Here is a 22908-nt window from a genome sequence, read left to right on the forward strand (position 1 = left end):
ACCAGCCAGCCAGGCAGCCCTCACGTGGCTGTGTCTGATCCTGTTTTGATCTGGGCTCCGTGAGCTTTCAGCCAGAGGACCTGCTGGAATTCACCCCTGAAGCATTGTCGTGGCCTAGTGCCAAGGTTTAAACTGCACCTTGCTCCGTCCTCTAGGACACAGAGCAGAGACCCTGACAGGCAGATCAAAAAGGTACACACCCTCCAAGAGGCTGGGGGACCTATCTGAATTCAGGGTCAGCCTGTGGCGCCCCTACAATGTGGGAAGAAGGAAGAGTATGAACACGGTGGGCGTGGCCCAGAACGTGGTGGGCGTGGCCAAGGCGTGGGCATGCTCTCCTGTCCATGTGTTTCTGTCCTCTCTCCCTGCATCCTCTTGCTTTACCAGGCGATCTGTCCCTCTGAGGTCATCTACAATGTTGAGCCTTCCGTGGTGGTTCTTCTGAAATAAGCCATCTGCAGTGTGAGGTCTTAACGATGGCCGCGTGAGGCCGTGTTCTTTACAAACCCCTTCGGGTCCAGATGCAGGGAAGAAATAGCCCTGAGCCTCCACTGCCGTTCAACCTTAGAGGAGAGAGACCATAGTGCCTTCCCTCCCTTCAGCTGAGGGAGTACACTCAGGACCCTCAAGGGATGCCTGAATCTAGGTGCCACTGCAGATGTAAGCAGATATATTTTGATATGGCCATGACAAAGTTATTTGTACATTAGAGACAGAGAGACCACCAGCATTAGCCACGGATCTTTGGAGTGGTCTTGACGATATGCTACAATAAAAGTCGGGCAAATACGATCTCTCTCCTAGCTTTTTTTAAAGTTATCTTCAGTATTTTTCTGATGGTGGTTGACCGCGGGTAACTGCCACTGGACAAGTTGGGTGAAGGTACCTACGGTTCCATGAGGAGATGACACACTCCTGCAGCCATTGGAGTCTTAAGTATCCTGGTGACCATTTGGTGCACTGAGAGGCTGCTATCCTGGAGAGAACAAGAGGGTTCATCTTGGGCTCTGTACCCCAGTGTCTGTGCCAACATGGACTCTTCCTCTAACAAGTATTTACAGCTTTTGTGGTGTGCTAGAGGCCAGTGAGGAAACCTATTCTGTGTGCAGTTTGCATGGTGGATTCCAAGGGACACAGGCTAGGTGTCAAACCCCGATGCCTTGGTATTCCTCAGGACTGTCCCCTGGCACCAAAGGGAGGCAACAGTCTAATCACGCATCTTCCCCATCCTTTGGGTGTGGTCCTTGGCCCCTCTAGCTCAGATTAGCACTGCAAACAGAAAGGCCCCCTTGTTTGCCACAAATGCAGAGCTCTGTAAGAATCAGATACAGGGAGGCACAGGTACACTCTGGGGCTCTAGAACTCAGAGCCATGACTAAGATGCTATCAGGATGCTCTCTCCACCTCTGCCTTTCAGGTCCCCAGGGATAGCTCAGGGGTAATGTCATTTGGACTCATTAGGGAACAGCCTTTCCACCCCGAGATCTTGCAAAGGGCACAAGTCCACTCTTGACTGAGGGTTACCATTGCAGCAACACCAGGACCGAAGCAACTTGGGGATAAAAGGCTTTACTTGGCTTACACTTCCATAGCCCTGTTCATCATTGAAAGAAGTCAGGGCAGGAACTCAAACAGGACAGGAGGCTGGAGATAGGAGCTGATGCAGAGGCCACGGAGGGATGCTGCTTACTGGCTTGCTCCCCATGGCTTGCTCAGCTTGCTTGCTTATAGAGCCCAGGGCCTTCAGCCCAGGGATGGAGCCACCACAATGAGCTGGGCCCTCTCCTGTCAATCACTAATAAAATGCCTTAAGGGCTTGTGTACAGCCTGATAACACCACTCCACAGACACAACGGCAAACCTTGACATTTAGCCACCAGTGCCTTCAGTGTGGTCCCTCTCAATGCAACAATGCTGGTCTCTGCCTGTCAGCACTGGATGAACCAACAGCACCATTAGTCACCCGGGATGTTGTGTGCCTGTGCCTTGGTGTGGAGTGAACTGTGTCCAGTTAGGGGTCATGTCCAGTTTATGTTCAGTGAGTCAGGAGGTCTGGGCTCCAGAAACCTGTACATCTGTGTGGTCCCTCTCCACAGTGAGAGGCAGAGGTGCTGAGACTCGTCAGGGAGCCCCTAGCTATGTGGTGGCCCTTGCTGGTGACCTGCTGGGGCCAGTACTTAGTCCTTCATGAGTAATCTTTGCTTCAAACAGCCAGCATGGCTCTCCTGTTGTCTTAGACGCAACAGCCTAAACTTTACACACAGCAGTGATGTAAGCTCCCACCAAACTTTTCTGAACGGAAGTGGAGGGGGGAGGAGGAGGGATAACACAGGCTCACCGGTCTCTGGGGTATCACCAGCACAGTCTCTCCTAGGAGACCCAAGTACTAATCCCCTCAATGCATCTGAAAAGACAGTGACAGATGCCGGTGGGTGCCCAGGGGCGCCCTCTAGTGGTCACTGTAGTTCTACACTATGTGGAACAGATCTGTCCTCTGGAAGAGAACAAGGTATTAGGGTTAGGGGTAGGGTTAAGGAGGTGGGTGGTCACAAATAAGTAAGGCTGCAGCAGCAAGGCCAGTGTGGGCAAGGACAGCTGCATGGAAAGGCATTTAGTAATCTCTGTGCCAGGAAGAAAGTCAGAAGTACGGCGGGGTCATCCTGGAAGGGGACGTGCTACTTCAGAAGCAATGGACAGGAACACACCCCAAGTCTCAGACTCTGCCTGAGCAGGCAGTTAACAGAGAGGTGGGGTGTGCGTGCGTGCGTGCGTGCGTGCGTGAGTGCGTGCGTGTGCGTGTGCGCGTGCGTGCGTGAGTGCGCGCGCGCGCGTGCGTGCGTGCGTGAGTGCGTGTGTGCGTGTGTGCGCGTGCGTGCGTGCGTGAGTGCGTGCGTGTGTGTGCGTGCGTGAGTGCGTGCGTGCGTGCGTGTGTGCGTGTGTGGTGGTGGTGTTAGTTACGCGTTCTGTTTGCTTGCTTGCTTGAAGCAGGGCCTCACTAGGTAGTCCTGCCCAGACTATAACTCACTGTCTAGACCAGACCGAGCTGGCTTTGAATTTGCAATGATCTGTCTGCCTCTGCTTCCCAAGTGCCCCTATGGTATAAGACAATTTATTGCATCCCCCTGTTACAATATACATGCATTCTGTTCCTCTAGTGAACCCCATGAACCCCAGCTAACACACATACACACACAGAGAGGGGGGGGGAAGACCCCTCCTTGCTACATCACACTACAGACAAGTATGCACACAAACTTTTGAAAGATATTATATACATTCCTATCAAGTGTGATGGGATAGACTAATGCAATATATGTTGGCATGTCCACACCCCCAGAGGATGTAATGAGGGACCCACGTCCGTCACAATCACCAAAAACAGGACAGAAGCCCCCACCCCACCCCAGGCAGGCTGAGTGGGCAGCCATGAGCTACGCTAGAATGGACACCTTTCTACAAAGCTCCAAACCAGGAAAACGCAGGACAGTGTAAACTAGAGAACAAAAGCAACAGGCCCTGCCCACCCACCTGCATTTTTTTGAGAGGGAGTCAGGTTGATGTAAGGTCGAATCGTCTGGGAAGAGGTGACCTCGATGGAAAAAGTGCCTCCCTCAAATTGGCCTGTGGGCGAACCAGAAAGGTGCTTTATTGATCGATGTGGGGGATGCCCAGTCCACTGTGATTGTGCCACCCCTAGGGGACTGGTCCTGGGTTGTATAAGAAAGCAGGCTAAGAAGCCATGGGGAGCAAGCCAGTAAGCAGCATTTCTCCGTGGCCTCTGTTCCTGTGTCTGGGTTTCTACCTCGAGTTCCCTCAGTAACGGACTGTAACGTAGAAGACAAGTTAGCCATCCCTTGCCCCTGAGTGGTTTTGGTTTTGGACATGGTGTTTATCACAGCCACAGAGAGACAAACCAGGAAATAACCTGGGTCAGGATGCAACACAGGATGGGGTCTGGGTTCAAATCATGACAACAGATTTGAAACAGCCCCCACCCCCGGAGCAGACAGGACCCTGGATGGTCCCAGGCAGAGACAGGAGTCTATGGGTGACACTTGACACTTCACAGACTCCCTCTGCCTCTGACTTTGTATCTACTCAAAGCCAGCCTTATCCCCACATTTATATGCCACTGAGAGATGTGCCCCAAGTTTCTGATCACCCACAGAGCAATACAGTTAGATTATGCCCACCCCAAGACTTAGACAGAGAACAGCACAAAAAAATGGGTTTAGATGGGAAATATTTTTCTTTGGCCCACGTGAGTCCCACGTCTACCACGAGATTACAGGATGCCGCAGGGTGATGCTGGCCTTGCCAGTCACCACCGCGAAGGTCTCATCACTGACTCCAGTGACAGTGTCATAAAGAATTAACCACTGTAGGCCACACACCACACAGGCCAGGGCCGAGTAAAGGAACGGCCAGCCCAGGATTGGAAGCTGTTGGGAGTCAGGGAAACTGAAGAAGCTAGAGAGTAGACTAGAATGTGAGGTAAGGACCGGCTGCCGCCACCCCAGGCTGCCAGCAGAGGGCGGTGTGAGTTTTATTCGAGGTTCTGACTGTCCTGGTAGGCTCACAGCGGGCTTGCTTAGGCCTGGAAGATGCTTCCAGAAATTCTAGTGTGGACTCCACAGCTCCTGGAATGTTGCCAGATTGCTTTCAGCTAAGCTCACACCGCCCTACCTAAGGCCCCTGAGGAAGAACGGTAGCATCCTGAGTTCCCATGGTCAAAGAAGGCCAGGCAGGGCTAGGTGGATGGGTTCTATAAGCAAAAAGAGATGAGGACTAGGCCTGCTGCACCGGCCCAGAGAGACAGTGACCCCATGGCTTGAGTTAGGACCAGAAAAACCCAGTTTTCTTCTATAAGCTTCTGACAGGGAGGCAGCTACTGCTGATGACCAGTGCAAGATAAACACAGCCAAGGTTAGCTGAGCCCTGACCGAGACATTCAGATCCTACCAACAGCCCTTCTGAAACTGGGTTTGCATTTTATTTGTATAATACAGACATGGACTTTTCATGTCAGAGAGAGCTCTGGGGAGTACTTCACCCCCAAATCAACCCAACCTGACCTCCCAGTTGTGGGTGAGGCGGCAGAACCTGACCCATCTTGCCAGCCCGGAGGGCTCTGTGATGTTGACCCTGGCCTGGGACTTCTCCATCAGTCCCCATCCATTCTCCACAGCAGGCTCAGGGATGACTGCTTCCCTCGTGGGAGCCTCTGTGACCATGTTCTCTAAGACCTGTTTGATCTGATTTCTTGACACTGATACGATACCTCCGTTAAGAGAGGGGTAAACCGGGCTGGAGAGATGGCTCAGAGGTTAAGAGCACTGTCTGCTCTTCCAGAGGTCCTGAGTTCAATTCCCAGCAACCACATGGTGGCTTACAACCATCTATAATCAGATCTGGTGCCCTCTTCTGGCCTGCAGGTCTATATGCAGGCAGAAAGCTGTATGATGTATACATAATAAATGGAGAGAGCGAGAGAGAGAAGTAAACCAAGTGTTCCTCCTGACATTGGCAGGTGGACAGGTTGAAGGACACCTTTGTTTAGAAAAACAAGGACATGGTGACAGTGTAGAGTCCCTCTAAGTTGGGGCTTTGGGAATACAATGCCTATAGAAAAAAATCCTGTTGTATCCTGTCCACTGTAAGCCCAGGGCAGTGACATCTTATTTCTGATGTGCGGAGAGCTTTAAAGGTTGTGGCTGGTCTTTGCTGCTGTGCGAATTTTTTCTTTTTCCTTTATCCCTTTATCCCCCCGCCTGGTTTCACACTCCCTAACACTAGATAGGAGAAAAATAAGGATGTGGGGAAAGAGAGAGAGTGAAAGAAGGAAAGGGGAAAGAACCCGAATCTCGTTTCTTTCCATTTGTTTCTTCTTCAGCCATAGCTACTAGCAAACCACAACCAAGCCCCCTAACTGACCCTCGCTCTCGCTCTCGCTCTCGCTCTCGCTCTCAGTCCTTGAATTTCTATGCCCTCTGAAAAGTTCCCAGAATTGCAAACATCACACAATCGCAGGAACTACCTGCAGCTGGCAAAACCATGCCTCTGCTAGAGCACGAGGCAAATCACGGTCGTCTGCTGTGGACAATCAGAAGCAGCCCCACAACCCCACACCTGGGATTAAAATGAAAGCATGTTCTTACAGTGTTGCCGTGTCTGTTTGTTTTTTTTAAAGAAACCAAAATTCCAGAATTCTCAAAAACGTCACTACAAAGGTAAGTGCCCCAAGTCCAACGACACAAAGGAGGGTGGGGACCAGGGCCCATGGCCGTGTGAAGTGTTCACCTCGCATGAGAGTGTACAGAAAACTCAGCTGTCAAGACAGAGAACAGCATTTAAAAATCAAAAGTAATATAGATAGATATGTAATGAATAAAATGTCAAAATTCTGCACTTGGATAGCAGTACCTCACTTCTATATTATCATCTTGGCCCTGCTTCCAATAAACCTTTATTTATAAAAGCAAGTGGGAGTCAAGAATGAAGGGTCTTCTCTTACTAGACAGGCTCAAATGTCTGTCTGTGGAGTTTACGCTGACGGTCCTATGAGATGTGGGTTCTAATGTGCCCCGCCCATGCACCCTGGGTGTCACGGTCAATGTGACAACCAGTCAGTGTGATATGTTTTAAATGTGACTTGTCAAAAATAACACCGAACCACTATTTCTAGTGCAGTGGTTAAGGGGACTGAGGTCTCTTCCAGGAGAAGAAACCAGGAAACCCCAGCACAGTGAGAAGAAATGTGTTCTGGCCCCTGCGTTGTGTAAATGAGCCATAAAGCAGCATGCATGGTGTGACCCTGAGATGGTCCCCTGTGGGAGCGGAGCTAGGGATCAGTCATGCGGCACTCGAAGGCACCTCCACCCCCAAACCTTCCCACAGTGAGTGCACAGAAAAACCACACCAAGAAATGGGAAGGGGACCAATCAGCCTAAAGGATGTGAACACGAGTAAGGATGTGATATATAGACCACTATGCTGTATCCAAAAAAAAAAAAAGCCACTGATATTAAGTATGGCCGATATTAAATATGACCGTAGAAGTGTGCTGTGAACGGTTCTACCTGCCTGCTCCCCTAGTTAGCTCTAACTCACTTTGACATATCCTAGAGTCACCTGAGAAAGCATCCTCAATTGAGGGTCTGCCCAAATCAGATTGGCCTGTTGGAATGTAGGGTGGTGGTGGTGGGATTGTCTTGTTAATTGATATAGAAGGGCCCAGCCCACTGTGGGCGGCACCATCCCTTAGCAGGCTTTATAAGCCAGTCAGCCGAACACGAACCCTAGACTGTGCCAGCAAGGGGTCACCCTTCACGGTTTCTGCTTCAGACTCCTGCTCGAGTTCCTGATATGACATCTCTCAACGATGGAACTGTGCCCAGGAAGTATAAGCCAAATGAACCCTTCCTCCTCTAAGTTGATTTTGGTCAGAGTGTTTCATCACAACAATAGATGTGCCTCAAGGGGTCCTGGCTTGCAGCCCTTCTCAGTGTATCACAGCAACTCGGAATCAGTTTCCCACAGGCCAAGGACATCCTCTCCCCAGTGAAGTGTGACCACCCTTCACCTTTCCCACCTTGAGAGCGACGCACGGAAATAAACACAAGAGTAGAGGTTTCCGCAATTAGAACAGCCTTGTGCTGACTGTAAGGTCTTTATTCTTCTGGACTCCCAGCTCCTATATTGGCCGGCGGCAGGGAGCAGATCAGGGGTGAGTGTTACCCTGGGCCACTACCATCAGCAAGAGTCCAGGGTGTGGAGCTCCCTTCCTGGAGCCTGGACAGCTTCAAAACGTACATTCTGGGGAGGAAGGAAGGAAAGGGTCAAGGTGAGTGGGATCATTCCCGTGCAGCGCTGCCCAGCTTCCCAAGGTCAAGACAGGCTCTGAGGCCAGCACTTGTTTGCTTTCCTCTCCTGTTCACAATGGATATGTGAGCCCCGCCCCCTAAAAGCCTGGAAGAAAAACTGGGCATCCTCCCTGGTGCTACCAAGCTAGGTAACTGGATCCCTCCGCCCCCTAGTGGTCCTGGCAGGGAGTCTGTGAGATGGTACCCAGAAAGGAGCCAGAAGCAAGTGACCTGCCAATTGTGGGGCGGCCCGTGGCTGCTCCCAACTATCCTCAGTCCTCTTTCCTGGCTTGGCTGAAGGAGGGGGGCCTGCATGTGGTATGTATGCCTCCCTCCAGCTGGGACTCAGCCTTCTGTTACCCAGGCCAAAGGTCACATCTGGCTCCTTGGAGTGCTGGCCCAGGAAGATGTCTCATAAAGGTACAGCCTTCTTAAAAGGTGAGCCAGCATTCGGACGTGACAGATGGCTCACAGTGGGTGGCTACCCTGAGATGTGGTAGCTTAGGGCCTGAGTAAAACAGGATCGGGAAGCTACCCATGTGCCTGGCCATCTGTTGTTTGCACATGGCCCCACCTAGGGATTCTTAGGTACCTGCCCTGCAACTCACTCCACCCAGGGAAGGGGTGAGAGAGGTAGGAGGTGGGAGGGCAGGCTCAAAATCAGCCACAGAGCTGCACAGTCTCTCTCTCTTTCCTCTCTCTGTCTCTGTGTGTGTGTGTGTGTGTGTGTGTATTTCAAACCAGATCCCACCATGTGTCACCCTATCACTATGTCTGTCTCTCTGTCTCTCTCTGTCTTTCTCCTCTCTCTGTCTGTCTCTGTGTCTCTGTCTCTGTCTTTCTGTGTGTGTATGTTTCAAACCAGATCCCACCATGTGGCACCTTATCACTGTGTGTGTCTGTCTGTCTGTCCCCCCTGTGTGTGTCTGTGTGTGTGTCTCTGTGTATGTCTGTGTGTATGTGTGTGTCTGTGTATGTCTGTGTATGTCTGTGTGTATGTGGGAGTGTGTGTCTCTGTGTGTGTCTGTGTTGTGTGTTTGTGTGTATGTGTGAGTGTGTCTGTGCTGTGTATGAGTGTGTCTGTGTGTGTGAGTGTGTCTCTGTGTGTGTGTCTGTGTCTGTGTGTGTGAGTGTCTCTGTATGTGTGTGTCTCTGTGTGTGTGTCCGTGTGTGTATGCAAATGTGTGTGTATTCACACATGTGCTCATTTACTCTATGTGCATATGTGAAAGGGACATGCCAGTGCACCTGTGGAGGACAGAGGACAAGCTGGTGGAGTCAGTTCTCTTTTGCCACCCCGTGGGTTTCAGGAATCAAATTCATGTCATCAGGATGGCCAGCAGGCACCTTATCTGCTGAGCTATCTCACTGGCTTACCTAGTGAGAGTCTTGCTGACTTAGACGGGATCTCCCACTGGTCAGGAACTGGCCAATTAGGCCAGGCTAGCTGGTCAGCAAGCCCCAGGGACCTGCCTGTCTCTGCCTCCCCAGCAATGAGGGTCCAAGCATGGCCACCACACCTGACATTTTGACCTGGTTTTGTGAACCAACATCATGCCCTCATGCTGATGTGGGGAGCATTTCACTGGCCCTGCATCATCTCCCTGGCCCTCCGAACCCATTTATGTATTTTTAGAGAAGGGGCCAGCCACTGCCACCAGCTGCCCTGGGTACAACGTCCCTGATCTGAGGTCTCACCAAGGAATACTGGTTGTTCTGCTGAGAGGCCCAGGCACATGGAAGGACAGACCACCTGCTGGCTTACCTGTCTCTTGCAGAGGTTTGAAGCACCAGGGCACATTTGGGATGCTGGAGTCAAAACAGCAACCACGGTTGTTACACTGCTCTGATGTGACAGTGGGGTAGCCACAGTCCACCCTGACATTTGCCGGGACCATACATTGGCTTGGAGCTGTCCAAATGAAACACAGTCAGTTGCTGGACTACTAGTTTGGCCTTATTTTCTTGCTTCCTGTGGTATCCCCTTAACCATTTCCCCTGAGTTCAGAGAGAACACTCATACCTCATGGGACACGGCTAAAGGAAAGCAGGCTATTGGGAAATGAAGCTTCCTGGAGATCTCCCTGGCAGTGGAGAGTGGGGACGTAGAACCCAAATCCCCCCGGGCTGTCCTTAGCTCCCATCGTAGTCTGTCACCAGCTGTCACTGCATCTAACGTCCCTTGGCTATCAGGTGAAACCTTTGGAACATGCTGCCTTAACAGAACAGCTTTGGAGACGGTGGTGAGTTGCCACCGTCTCCAAAGCTAACCACCAGAGACATCCAACTTGTGTAGCACAGCCCCCGCCCGCTACCCTGACACTCCCGTCAGAGTACTTGGGAAATGCCTTAACTTATGATCAACTTTTATTGTGTCTAAAAACCTCCTTGCAACCACTTCTACGGTGGAAGAGGCAGTTTCATGGCCATAGGCACTCAAACTTGGCTCAGGATAAATTATGTGTTGTTTTTTTGTTTGTTTGTTTGTTTGTTTTTTGAGACCGTCTCTCATGTAGCCCAGGCTGACCCGGAACTCAATGTTCACTCATCGATTTGGAAGGATAGCTGTGATTTGTATCCTTAGAGATTTGGTCTTTTGAGGTCTATTGTAATACTAAACCACCACCACCACCACCACCACCACCACCACCACCACCACCACCTCCCTCACTCCCCAGACCGGATTTTCCTAGAGATGAGTCCACATGGACACCTTGGCCCCAAGTTATTTCTGATTGGTAAATAAAGATGCCAATAAAGATGCCAACAGCCAATAGCTGGGCAGAAGAGACAGAGGCGGGGTTTAGGTTTCCTGGGCTTGGAGGTTGGAGAGGGACCACAAGGAAGAAGAATATTCCGGAGAAAGAGAAGCCGCCATGGGTTAAATGAGTCATGAGAATGTGGCCCTGGGGGCTGGCCAATTAGAGTTAAGAGCAGCCCAGATGAGACATAGTAAGTAGTAATTCAGGACTATCGATAGAAAGTAGGTTCTTATAGCATAGAGGGTGGGTATCTGCCCGGCTCTTGGGCTATTTAAGGCTTATTGTAATTTAAAGGTTGTGTGTGGTTTTTATCCGGGAACTAAATGGTCAAAGCGGGATAGAAACCCCAGGTCGAGATTAAATAATTTCTGCAACGTGCATCCATTGCGGACCGCTAACCCAAGGAATTTGACCATTTCCCTAGCAACCCTCGCTTGGTCAAGAGGTTAAAAGAAAAACAGGTCTAGATATAGATACCCTATAGCTGGCAGGATCCCTGGGAATCCAGGGGCTAGTAAAGTTTTAAACAAAGTTCCCTTGCTTGTTTGATCTGTAAGGACTGCCCCCTTCCACAGTGAAAAGTGTCCCAGGAGATACCAAGTATCCTATTTCAATGTCTCCGCTGCAGCTCACCACCACCTGGCAGTTAGCTGGTCCAGTCCTAGCTGTGAGCGCTCTCCACCTCCCAGCATTCCTGATTCAGGAAGATTATCCGTAGGTGCTTATCCGTAGGTGATCAGCTAACTGATTTCCCTTAAGTGGAAACCCAGCAAACATCTCTATCTCCCCCAATTGGAGTGGGTACAACAGGTCTTCCTTGACACGGTGGGGAGGGGGTCTGTTGAGGCAGGGAGCTAAGGGACCTTTTCTTTTCTTTTCTTTTTTTTTTTTTTTTTTCCGGAGCTGGGGACCGAACCCAGGGCCTTGCGCTTGCTAGGCAAGTGCTCTACCACTGAGCTAAATCCCCAACCCCCTAAGGGACCTTTTAAAACGTCCATCCTGTTCCAGCTCCTAGATGCTCCTATGTGGCTGGCATGCCCCGGGGCAGCAGGGTTTCAAATCACTCCAGTGGGTCTACTGCCTTCACCCTGGTAAGGGGTGACCCCATGTCCCTGAGTACTTCTCACCTAAGACTGTGACCCAGTGCCCAAGGGGAACAGGTTTCTATAAATTGTCTGGGGCTATTGCTTTCTCAAATGTTTCTTTTCTTTTTTCTTTCTGGTTCTGGTAACTTGCCAGGGTGCTCAGTGTGTGTTCAGAAACCTCTGGCAAAGAAAGAAAAGAGACGGGATGAGCTCCAGCCATCCCTCCCACCCCAGCCTTGGTTCCAACCCCGCTGCAGATTCTGAGGAGGAGAGCTGTCCTGAATATGTTAACATTCTCTGAGCTTCCACTAACTTGTCTCTCAAGCAGGTCAGAAAGAGCCTGTCTGTAGGACTGTGGCAAGAAACCATGAACGGGTTAAGTGGTAATTAGTTATTAGGTCGATGTAGGAGGTAGGCAGTCTCCCCTGCTTTCAAGCTCACAGAAAGCCCTGTTAGCCTGGGTCTTCTGTGTCCAAGTCTAGTACAGCGGGAACCAGATAGGTACTTACATAGGCCAACAAATTCCTGGGCTTTGCAGGAGGACCCAGCAACCAGGACCAGCAGCAGGGTTATCCAGAAGGCTCTGGTCTCCATGGCAGCAGGCAAACTTCGGTATCCCGAGGATGCGTGGGGTCGCAAGGAAAGCCCTTTTATAGCCATGTGTTTGCTGGGTTCTGCGGACTCTGGACTCGCTTCTCTGAAATTCCAGAAGACTCCTCCCCAATCCTGTCAGGGCGGGTGGGGAGTCCGAGGGGGAGGGGAGAGGGTTAGGGAGGAAAACAGGGAGCGGGAAGAGGTAGGGACAGACATTCTGGCAGGTCAACCTGAAAGCAGGGTCTGTCAATCAATGTATGAACCCAGTTTAGAAGCAGATTGTATGAGGCTGCAAGGCAAGGCCACTGCCTGGACAGAGCCACAGGCTAGGCAGGGACATTTAGTCTCAACCACCTCACTGAGAACAGTGAAGAAGACCCTGGGCTACTTTGTCCACAGCACCACCAACATCGTTTGTCACTTGTGAAGGTGGAAACTCTCTTGCTCTGAACTCTCCAGAAAAGCCATTTTTTATCGTTAGCTACACTTTAATGGCTGAAATGTATTTTAATAAAACATATTTAATAAATACACTCATATATTTATTAATATAAATATAGATTTATATTAATACAATATAATAAAATATATTTTGATTAAAAGATATAACAGATAAATTATATATTTAAAGATATATAATTTAAATGTATAATTAAATATATAATTTATATTTTATTTTTATTTAACATATATTAAAATACTAATATATTTAGTTTTTAAAATCAAAGAATATAAAGTTCCCGCTCCCATCCAGAGACATCTATTTTCAGTAGCTCTGGTTTCTAGACCTGAGCAGATATTTTTAAATTTTACTTAATTGTGTGTGTGTGTGTGTGTGTGTGTGTGTGTGTGTGTGTACATGTACCTGCATATACATCTGTGTACCACAGGTATGCAGGAGCATGCAGAGTCAGAAAAAAACATCCGATCCCCGAGAACTGGACTTACAGACGGTTGTGAGCCACTGTGTGGGTGCTGGGAATTGAACCTGGGTCCTCTGGAAGAGCAGCCAATGCGCTTAACCACCGAGCCACCTCTCCAGCCCCTCCCACACAGATGTCAACCCAAGCAGATACAGACTTTTCATCTTTATCGAATCTGCCTTACCTTACTCTCAATAAACGGTCTACACTGGAAACCAGCCTCCAGCAGGTTGTGTGGGTGAGGCTGGGGTGAACAGACCTGGCCTCTGAAGGAAGGAACTGCGGGCTGACTGGGTGCATGTTAGCATTGCTCCAGCAGCAGCGGCTAGTAGCCATGAGTTCAACAGGTCCCACCTCCCAGAAGATGGCTGGTAAGGAGCAATGACTATTCTTCCTTATCTGGCCCTCACTGCCCGGCATTGTAGCATAGATAGGCTTTCACAGAGACCACCTGAGAACCCACGGGCGCACTTTGCATATCACCCCATAACCGCTCAAAGCTGGCTTCCACGTTGGGCAAGTATGAGAGCGGGTACCCAAAGGGATATCCAGGAACCGTCCTTCGCAGACTAGCCAGTGGAGGCCAGGTCAGGGTGCAGGGTCTGATGAGCACATCCAAGTCTTCAGGCTGGTCCTGACATCAGAGATACAGCCTAGGGAGGGCATTGTCAGACTAAACACAGCCTGAATCATACACCAGACAGTCAGCCTGTGGATAGTGAGGTCTCATGACACCTAGCCTTAACCTCAGAGGACACAGCCTGGAGAGGGGTAACAAGACATAAGGCAGAAACCGTGACATGTAAGAATTGTCAGGACGAAGTGAATTCCACGTGAATCTTGAGGCACGGCCATGAATTCGCTAGATAAGTGAAGTGAGGGTCACAAGGGCGTGGGATTGGTACTGCGTGCTTGGTGAGACTCAAGAGTCCTTGAGGCGGGTGAAGGCCAGACGTGGTTTCTTTCCCCTCTCCCTTTTCTCAGGCTACCTCTCTGTTATCTGAGCCAGCAGTTAGGTGGAGGAAGAAGGCAAAAGCCAGGCTGTGTCACTAGGAATTCCTGCTGGCCACCTGTCACCCATTCTGCAGCTGTGCTAGGCGTGGTCCTCCCTCCCTGTGAATCCTTCTCTTGCCTCCCAGCCCCTTCTGTGTCATCAGGACCTACATATGAATGTTTGGAGGAAGCAGACACCATGGCTGGTTCGGGGATGATGGCCCTGTCTTCCGGGGACAAGCGTAAATGTGCCGTATTAGTGAGAGCAGAAGGCGATTCCCACAGAGGACTGAGCCTCCAGGCTTGAGTGCTAAGACAGTAGCCACCCACCTACCACAGTCAAGGGGATACAGGACAGACCCTGGTGCTTTGGGGAAATAATTTCAAGCTTAAAAAGCAGTTAGAGCTAAAAGACTTGGCTGCCCCCAGAGGACTCGCCGAGGTCCCAGCTCCCTAGCTGTAGGTGGGCGGTGCTGTGGCGGGAATCTCCCAGGAACTGCTGAGGGAACAGATAAGTCTGAAACGGCAGCTGACAGCCGAGCTTCAGGGCAAAGCACCACACACACAGCTCCGCCTTTCCCCAGTAAGGTTCATGACTCTTACAACACAGTGGCAGCCACCACCTCAGAAGAGCCAGTCTACGGCCTCGAAGTGACCTTGAGTCTTCAAGGAAGCCAAGGGCCCGTTCCCACCATGGTGCATAGCTTTCCTCAGAGGTTTACCAAAGCCAAGCAAAGCTGTAAGATCAAAGTCCTAGACAGATGGACTCAGAAACCCCTAGTGGCTGGGACTGCCCACCAGCAACCTGGATGAACTACTGTTTCTCTAGGACACCAGGTTTCCTCTCCATGAGCCGAGATGGTGTCATGGGGATGTCCAGATGTTCTGTATTGATCCGTGTCAGTAGCAGTTGACCTTGTATAGAAATAGGGCCCTTGTGGATGTAACTCAACAAACAGGGATAGCACCAAACGGGAGTAAGGGTGGCCCTATGTCCAACTGGTAGGCATCCTTAAGAGGAGGGAAAGGGACAGAGGGAGGACAATGTAGAGACATGGGAGAAAATGACCACGGAACACTGGGACAGAGCCAAGAGGCACAAGTTCACAAGCTGAGGAGTGCCATGCTCAGTCACCACCAGTGAAGAGATACAAAACAGTCTCTTGCCCTTGGGCTGGGTATGGTGTCCTCAGCCTTTAATCCCAGCACTTGAGAGGCAGCGGCAGTCAGAGCTCTGTGAGTTCAAGGCCAGCCTAGTCTACAGAGTGAGTTCCAGAACAGCCAGAACTATATAGTGAGACTCCATCTCAACAAAACAAACTCTCATGCCCAGGGTCCATGCAGGGAGCGGTGTCCTGCCAGCACTTTGATCTTGGACTCATGGGCTTCCAAGATGGAGAGCCAAGTCTCTGTCAGGTGAACCACTTCTCATGGTTCTTTCTACAGTAGTCAGGAAGGAGTGGCCACAGCCAGTGGCTCTGAATCCACTTCAGCCTCTGCTTCAGGCAGGGAGGTCAAGAGCATCTGGTGCTTTCGGAAGCTCCTCTCCAGTGTGCTGGTTTGCACCATCAAATTCTGCTTCTGTCTCTCATTCCTTGGTGACTGGGCTGACTTTCCGAACGTTCTCTAATGTTGTCAATAGAGCTGGGCTTCAGGAGCCTTCCGGGTGACCACTGAAATTCTAACTCTTTACAGAAAATGCCTGAAATAGGTCATTGATGAAGAATTCATAAAAAACCTACACGTCAAAAGAGGGAAGAATACAGTACGAATTTTAAAAGACAAAAAAGGGGGAGAATACACTATAAATACAATTACACAAGAGGTCCAGCCTGGCTGCACAGTTCAGAATCACAAAACCAGAGCTGGCACACCCTGGCCCAGCTGCTTTGAGAGTGAGATGTACTCGTACTGTGTCAGGCACCTTGACAACAATCTACATTGGAAAAGCTTGTGTTCCAACAAGAAGAAATTGACAACACATTTATCAGTTCCATGGCGCGTTAGATCCACATCCACACGAATGCGTCAGATCTGCTTTTATTGATATAAGGGACCTTCAAAAATCAGATGCAAGTAAGTTGAAAAGACCACACAACATTTTTTTTTAAAACCCAGCAAGCATTACCATCTGATGCTTATAGATATGTGTGGGAATGAGACACAGTGCCTTCAGAGCGGCGGCTGCTGGGGAGGGAGGAGGACAATGGTTGTCATCACTAGCATCAGTTGTCAACCTGATGGACCTGGGAAGAAGGAATCTCAATTGCAGAATTTCCTCCAGCTGATTGTGATGAGTCTGCGAGGCATTCTCTTAACTGAAAGTTGATGTGGGAGGGCCCAGTCCACTGTGGGCGGTACTATTCCCTAGGCAGGTGGGCCTGGGCCATATGAGTGCAGCAACAATAAACCTGTGTTCCTTTGTGCTCTCTCCTGCCTGCGAGTTCCTACCTTGAGTTCCACCTGCCTAGGCTTGACAAGCTGAAAATTGGCATATAACAGTCAATAAAACCCACAGTGGAGAGGCTGCCAGAGATGCTCGTCCTTCCTGTCTGAATCGGAAGCCAAAGTGGACTCAGAGCCACTGGCTGTGGCCACTCCTTCCCCGCTATTGTAGAAAGGACCGCGAGAGGTGGTTCGCTTGACAGAGATTTGGGGCTCCATCCTTGAGTCCCATGAGTCCAAGATCAAGGCGTTGGCAGAACACAGAGGGTGCGAAGGCCTTGTGCTCACAGGTAAGCATCATGGAAACTGGGAAAGTTAAACACGTAGGCTTGTCTCTACAAAGGAAAGAGATGTTTACCTGTCTTCCACAAAATACCTAGGAAAGGATAGAGTTTACAACTCTGTCACCTATGCTATCTGTAGGGCCAGACTTCACTTGAATCCCCCAGACTATTAATGCTTGTCTTTCCCAAACTCTTTCCTCTAGATCTTGAGCAAAGCTTTTCAGTCAATTCTTTTTTTTTTTTTTCCAGAGCTGGGGACCGAACCCAGGGCCTTGCGCTTGCTAGGCAAGCGCTCTACCACTGAGCCAAATCCCCAACCCCTTCTCAGTCAATTCTTATGAGAGATGTCACTTGTACTTTGCTACCGCGTAGGTACCTTTTGTGTTAGACCAATCCTGACTCCTACAAGTTAATATGTTACCTCAGTCACTCTCTTAGACCTGTATCTTTAGCATTCTCAGTCAACAGACGCCATTTTTATAAACGATGCCATGCACACTTTGTAAAGACTTTCAGATCATGTCCACAGGATGGAGTTCACGGTCATCAGGAAACATTTCTCCAAAATTGTGCTGTGCTTAAAAGAAACTGCCTGGTGTCGGACACGAGAAGTTTGTACCAACACCAGCTAAGAAAGTCATACTGGGGCTGGAGAGATGGCTCAGTGGTTAAGAGCACTGACGGCTCTTCCAAAGTCCTGAGTTCAAATCCCAGCAACCTCATGGTGGCTCGCAACCATCTGTAATGGGATCTGATACTCTCTTCTGGTGTGTCTGAACAGCTACAGTGTACTTATATAATAAAGAAATCTTTAAAAAAAATAAAAAAGGAAGTCATACTGGATGGGATTTTCTTTTTCCAGCTCCTGTGAATTGTTTCTCTGAAGGAACCCTGTCCACAGCTGGCACCCAACCCAAGAAGGTAAGACAAGTTTTATTTAAATAGAAGCAGAGTGCAGGAATCCCGGCCTCTCGCTCAAGGGGTAACAGCTGTGCGTGAGAGTGGACTTAACACCGGTCCTTTTCAGTCTTTTGAGACAAAGCGTTTTGTACCTTTTTTGAGATATTTGTTAAAATCCAAAGGAACGAAATAGTCAGAGCGACGGCTTCTGCAACTTTATACTCCCAGGAGCTAATGTCAAGGGAGGCCAAGAAAAGGAAGAGAAAAATCTCTGTTATTTTGCAAGATGGAATACAGCAATGTATTCCTGGGAACCTTTTAGGGAGAGAGAGGGATGATAGATAGATAATGGATGGATAGATGGATAGTAGGTAGGTAGGTAGATAGATGGATAGATAGATAGATAGATAGATAGATAGATAGATAGATAGATAGGTAGATGGGTAGATAGATGGGTAGATAGATGGGTAGATAGGTAGATGGGTAGATAGGTAGATGGGTAGATAGGTAGATGGGTAGATAGGTAGATGGGTAGATAGGTAGATGGGTAGATAGGTAGATGGGTAGATAGGTAGATGGGTAGATAGGTAGATGGGTGGGTAGATAGATGGGTAGATAGGTAGATGGGTAGATAGGTAGATGGGTAGATAGGTAGATGGGTAGATAGGTAGATGGGTAGATAGGTAGATGGGTAGATAGATGGGTAGATAGGTAGATAGATGGGTAGATAGGTAGATAGATGGGTAGATAGGTAGATAGATGGGTAGATAGGTAGATGGGTAGATAGGTAGATGGGTAGATAGGTGGGTAGATAGGTAGATGGGTAGATAGGTAGATGGGTAGATAGGTAGATGGGTAGATAGGTAGATGGGTAGATAGGTAGATGGGTAGATAGGTAGATGGGTAGATAGGTAGATGTAGATGGGTAGATGGGTAGATGGGTAGATGGGTAGATGGGTAGATGATGGGTAGATGGGTAGATGGGTAGATGGGTAGATGGGTAGATGGGTAGATGGGTAGATGGGTAGATGGGTAGATGGGTAGATGGGTAGATGGGTAGATGGGTAGATAGGTAGATGGGTAGATGGGTAGATAGGTAGATAGACAGATGGAAATTTTTTTCTGTCAGGCACATCTTGACAGGTCATAGCAGGGTGGGCCAAATGGACTCCCAGACCATTCTATCTTCCTAGCTGTCACCCAGCCATCCACATTTGAGGCTCTTGCTCCCATGCGTTCTGACTGGAACTTAGAGCTCTCCTAGTACAAGCATCCCACCATGGTCAGGCTGAGCAGAGCAACAGTGTCTAACGCAACATCTAATTCCAAGGGACGCCAGGGAGGCTCTGCTTCCTCCGCTTGAGCTGGGACCCACTGCCCCAGAGCTTAGTTTTCCCTTAGCTTGTTCGTGTGTGTGTGTGTGTGTGTGTGTGTGTGTGTGTGTGTGTGTGTGTGGTTTGCTTTCCCTCACAGCAGGATTGGTCGCCTTTATGAGGAAGAATTAAGACAATTTGTAGTACAGAAACAGTTGCAATCAGGATATGAAGCACCCAAGTCAGTGCTGACTAAATTTCCTGAGGTATTAATCATTGCATGGATGACATTCGTGTCTCCTCACCCTAACAATACTTAAGGAGTGGTTAACTTTCTTGGTAAGTAAACCACAGATCACAAAATTTAAGCCTAGCCTCAGATAAAATGCAAAAGCAGCTACCTTACAAGCACTTAGCATACCCAACGACAAATTTGTCATCAATCCTCTCAACTTAGGAATGTCCAATGTACTCTCAATAACTTATAAGAAATTTGGGGGCCGTGTCAATCAGTCGCGCTCTTATCTGCCTATCACAGCTAAGGCTCTGGTTCCACTCTTGAAGTTGCTTTCTGGAGAATCTCATTAAACATTTAAGAAATGTATCAGAGCAGAGGGTGCTTCTGGGGAGGGAGGAGGAGATCAGTCATCGCTAGCATCAGCTGTCAACCTGGCAGACCTGGGAAGAGGGGCCCTCAACTGAAGAACTGCTTCCTGTGGCCTGTCTGTGAGGCATTATTTGCTTGTTGATGGAGGACCCAGCCCACTATGGGTGGCACTATTCCCTAGGCTGATGGGCCTGGACCATATGAGTGCAGCAAGGCAGTAAACCTTCCTTTGTGCTCTCTCCTGCCTTCAAGTTCCTGTCTTGAGTTCCTCCTGCCTTAGGCCCCTCCATAGTGGACTGTAGTGTGTACAATGACATCATTTCTTCCCCAAGGCTCTTTTAGCTGGTGTTTTATCTGGGCTCCAGAGATGCAAATAATGAGGAAGGAGGCAAAGAACACATTTTCAGAATTTCATTTCTTAAGATGCATAAAAAAAAAAAAACAGAAAAAAACAAAAAACCAACAACAGTATGCAAAAGGCCACTTACTGTGTTTCACATTTGAGGAAGCATATTTGAAAGACTTAAAGTGTACATTTGAGCAAACCCAGACAACAGTGGGATTTGGGGAATCCCAGTGGGGGATGGGGAATCAAGGATCCCTCCCCTCCCTTCCCATGAACAGCAGGCCTGGAAGAAGCTAGGTTTGGGCTTGGGATGAAAGCTGGGGAGCTGCTTTGGAGTTATTTTTACATTCCAACCCGGGGAACCAGTCAACACCATAGACGCTCCTATGGTCGGGAGTGAGGATCTCACACGGAGTCCCACAGAACCAAGCTTCAAAGGGAACGGAGTCATCTCAGATCAGATTCCTGGGCCTCCAGAGGGCAACCCCAGCTTCCTCTCTCACCACACACTGGGAAAGCCACACTCATCTACAGCAGAAGGTACATACAGTAGCAGGAGATGCTGGTGGAGTTGAAAATGTCCTGGTGCCGTATGTCATCCAAGTGTGTATGGTAGCCTTGGCATGAAGAAGCCTAAACTTCCCCTTTCCTCGGCCATTGTGCACGGTATGCCTGACTAGGAGAGTCAGGTAATTCCTGGCCAAGAAACAAAAGGAAAAGTGTTCCATCCGCCCAATGGAGTCTGATGAAAACAGTTTTTTTTTTTTTTTAAATAAGCAATAATAACAACTCTAAGATCCTGGAGAGACCCAAGCAGGGTCCGGAAGGATCGGTCACTCACCATAATATAATGGTGAGTGCTTATACCTGAATCATGGCTATCCATCCATTCTACCAGATGGAGCTGGGTTTTTTTTTAAACCTCTGCAGACTTACCTGGTCATGCTTAAATTGGGGATTGGATTTGCTTTATATCTACTCCACAGGAGCAAATTAGTTGGTAATAGCTTATATATAACACCCCCTCTGCCCAAAATGCTAACTTTGGCTGTCAGTCATTGGAGAACACAGCACTCTGGGCATGTACCGTAAATGACATTTCTTCTCTGTAAAAAAAAAAAAAAAAAAAAAAATGTCATTACGTTTATTTATTGTGTGTTTGTGTTCGTGTGTGGATGTGTGCACAAAGGACACACGTGGTGGGCAGCAGACAACTTGCTGGGGTTGGTTCTTTCCTTCTGTGGTGTGGGCCCTGGACATGGGCCCTGGGCTTGGCGCAAGGACCATTTCCCGCACCACAGCATCAAGGTCTGTCACAGATTAGCCACCTGCCCAGAGCCCTTGTGGCCAACTTGTTTTTAAAATGTCTTGGGAGTTTTACCAGAGAGTTAATATTTGCCGAGTTCCCTCCCGCAGCCAGAAATCCTATTAAGCGAAGAACAGAGAGTCAATATTTATTAGCCATCACGGTGTACACAGCCTCCAACCAGGTACCTCCGAAGATACAAAGAGGACCTGGTGGCCATTGTTGATTTAAAAAAAAAAAATGCTGGCTGTGGAAGGGCATGTTGAATTCCAACCCCAGGCAGCAATTACCCCTACCCACCCCCCACCCCACCCCCATTGCGTCACTGCCCTCTAGCTGCTCGATATATTGGGAAGAATTGAGTGCATGAGGTGTTCATTTCACGCATGCGCAGTGGGTTGAAGCGGTGGAAGAACCGTGCTCCACAGTCTTGGGTCTAGCATAGCACTCCATCTGGCAGAGGCAGAGGTGGCTTTGAGCAGACGCGGCACGGTGGATAAGGAAAGGAAAGTGACAAGAAATGCCACTAAAGCCATGGGGCATGACACGACCCAGGGTGCTAAGACGCAGAGCTAGGTGCTGGGAGAGACCCAGGCTGGAATCATCCAGCTCAAGGACCATCTGCAGACCGCGGTTAGGGCCCGGGTCTCTCACCTTTGTTTAGAGGGGAAGGGACGGTTTCTGCATGCCACCTTATGCGGCCACTGGGGTTGGTAAATGGAACTGGCAAGTTGGGCTTTCTTTTCAGTTCCATTGACCACTAGTGTGAACAGGAATTAGATGAGACTAGTCGCTGAACGCGTTTGCCATAGAGCATTAAAAAAAAAATGGGAAATTTTATAACCTGGAAAATTCCCCTTTTCTTTGCTTTAAAACCATATCAAATTATTCTCTTATAGCATCGTTTTATAGGTGAATTGTATTACTTTCTATACGGTATGTTTTGAATGAAGGAAAAGGAAGAAAAGGAAGGAAAGTAGGATCATGATTGACAGGAGAAAGGCGGGGAAGGTCTCCTTGGATGCTAATATCTTAACTTCATATTCACCGAAGACGTCACAGAAAAGACACAGAGTGAAGCAGGCATTTGGGTTTACAGGAAGGGTTTCCTCCCAAGGGGAGACTTATGTCCTGCTTGGAGAGATGTGTGGAGAAGCAAAAAACTCTAGTAGCTACTTGATGGTTGCTGAGGCAAAATTCCTGAAACAATGTATAAGATGAAGGACTGACTGGGCTGGAAGTTTCAGAAAGTAACTAGACTCCATATATTCAGGCAAAGCATGATGGTGGGTAGGGCGTGTGGTAGAGCCACAGGGCGTGTGCTAGTGCACATTCCACAGGCTCTTTTTTTTTTTCTTTTCTTTTTTTCGGAGCTGGGGATCGAACCCAGGGCCTTGAGCTTGCTAGGCAAGCGCTCTACCGCTGGGCTAAATCCCCAACCCCCTACAGGCTCTTTAACACTGGGGTCCGTTGTATTTGCCCCACTGT

General features: G+C 49.1%; 1 protein-coding gene across 1 annotated transcript; it reads right to left on the bottom strand.

The window, feature by feature from the left end:
• Positions 1–7630: 7630 nt before the first annotated feature.
• Tff3 (trefoil factor 3) lies at positions 7631–12341 on the bottom strand. Its single transcript, NM_013042.2, has 3 exons — positions 12219–12341; positions 9628–9774; positions 7631–7815 (listed from the first exon to the last, which is right to left on the bottom strand). Exons 1-3 carry the CDS (start codon positions 12301–12303, stop codon positions 7802–7804), a joined length of 246 nt encoding a protein of 81 aa, NP_037174.2. The 5' UTR covers positions 12304–12341; the 3' UTR covers positions 7631–7801.
• Between the last annotated feature and the right edge of the window lie 10567 nt (positions 12342–22908).

Source organism: Rattus norvegicus, chromosome 20, assembly GCF_036323735.1.
Source record: "Rattus norvegicus strain BN/NHsdMcwi chromosome 20, GRCr8, whole genome shotgun sequence".
NCBI classification, from domain to species: Eukaryota; Metazoa; Chordata; class Mammalia; order Rodentia; family Muridae; genus Rattus; species Rattus norvegicus.

Excerpts from the sequence above, each read along its gene's own strand:
- Tff3 (NM_013042.2), bottom strand. The coding sequence starts at position 12,303 with ATGGAGACCAGAGCCTTCTGGATAACCCTGCTGCTGGTCCTGGTTGCT. Across the intron at positions 9,775-12,218 it reads CCAGGAATTTGTTGGCCTAT|CTCCAAGCCAATGTATGGTC; the intron begins GTAAGTACCTAT and ends TCATTTGGACAG.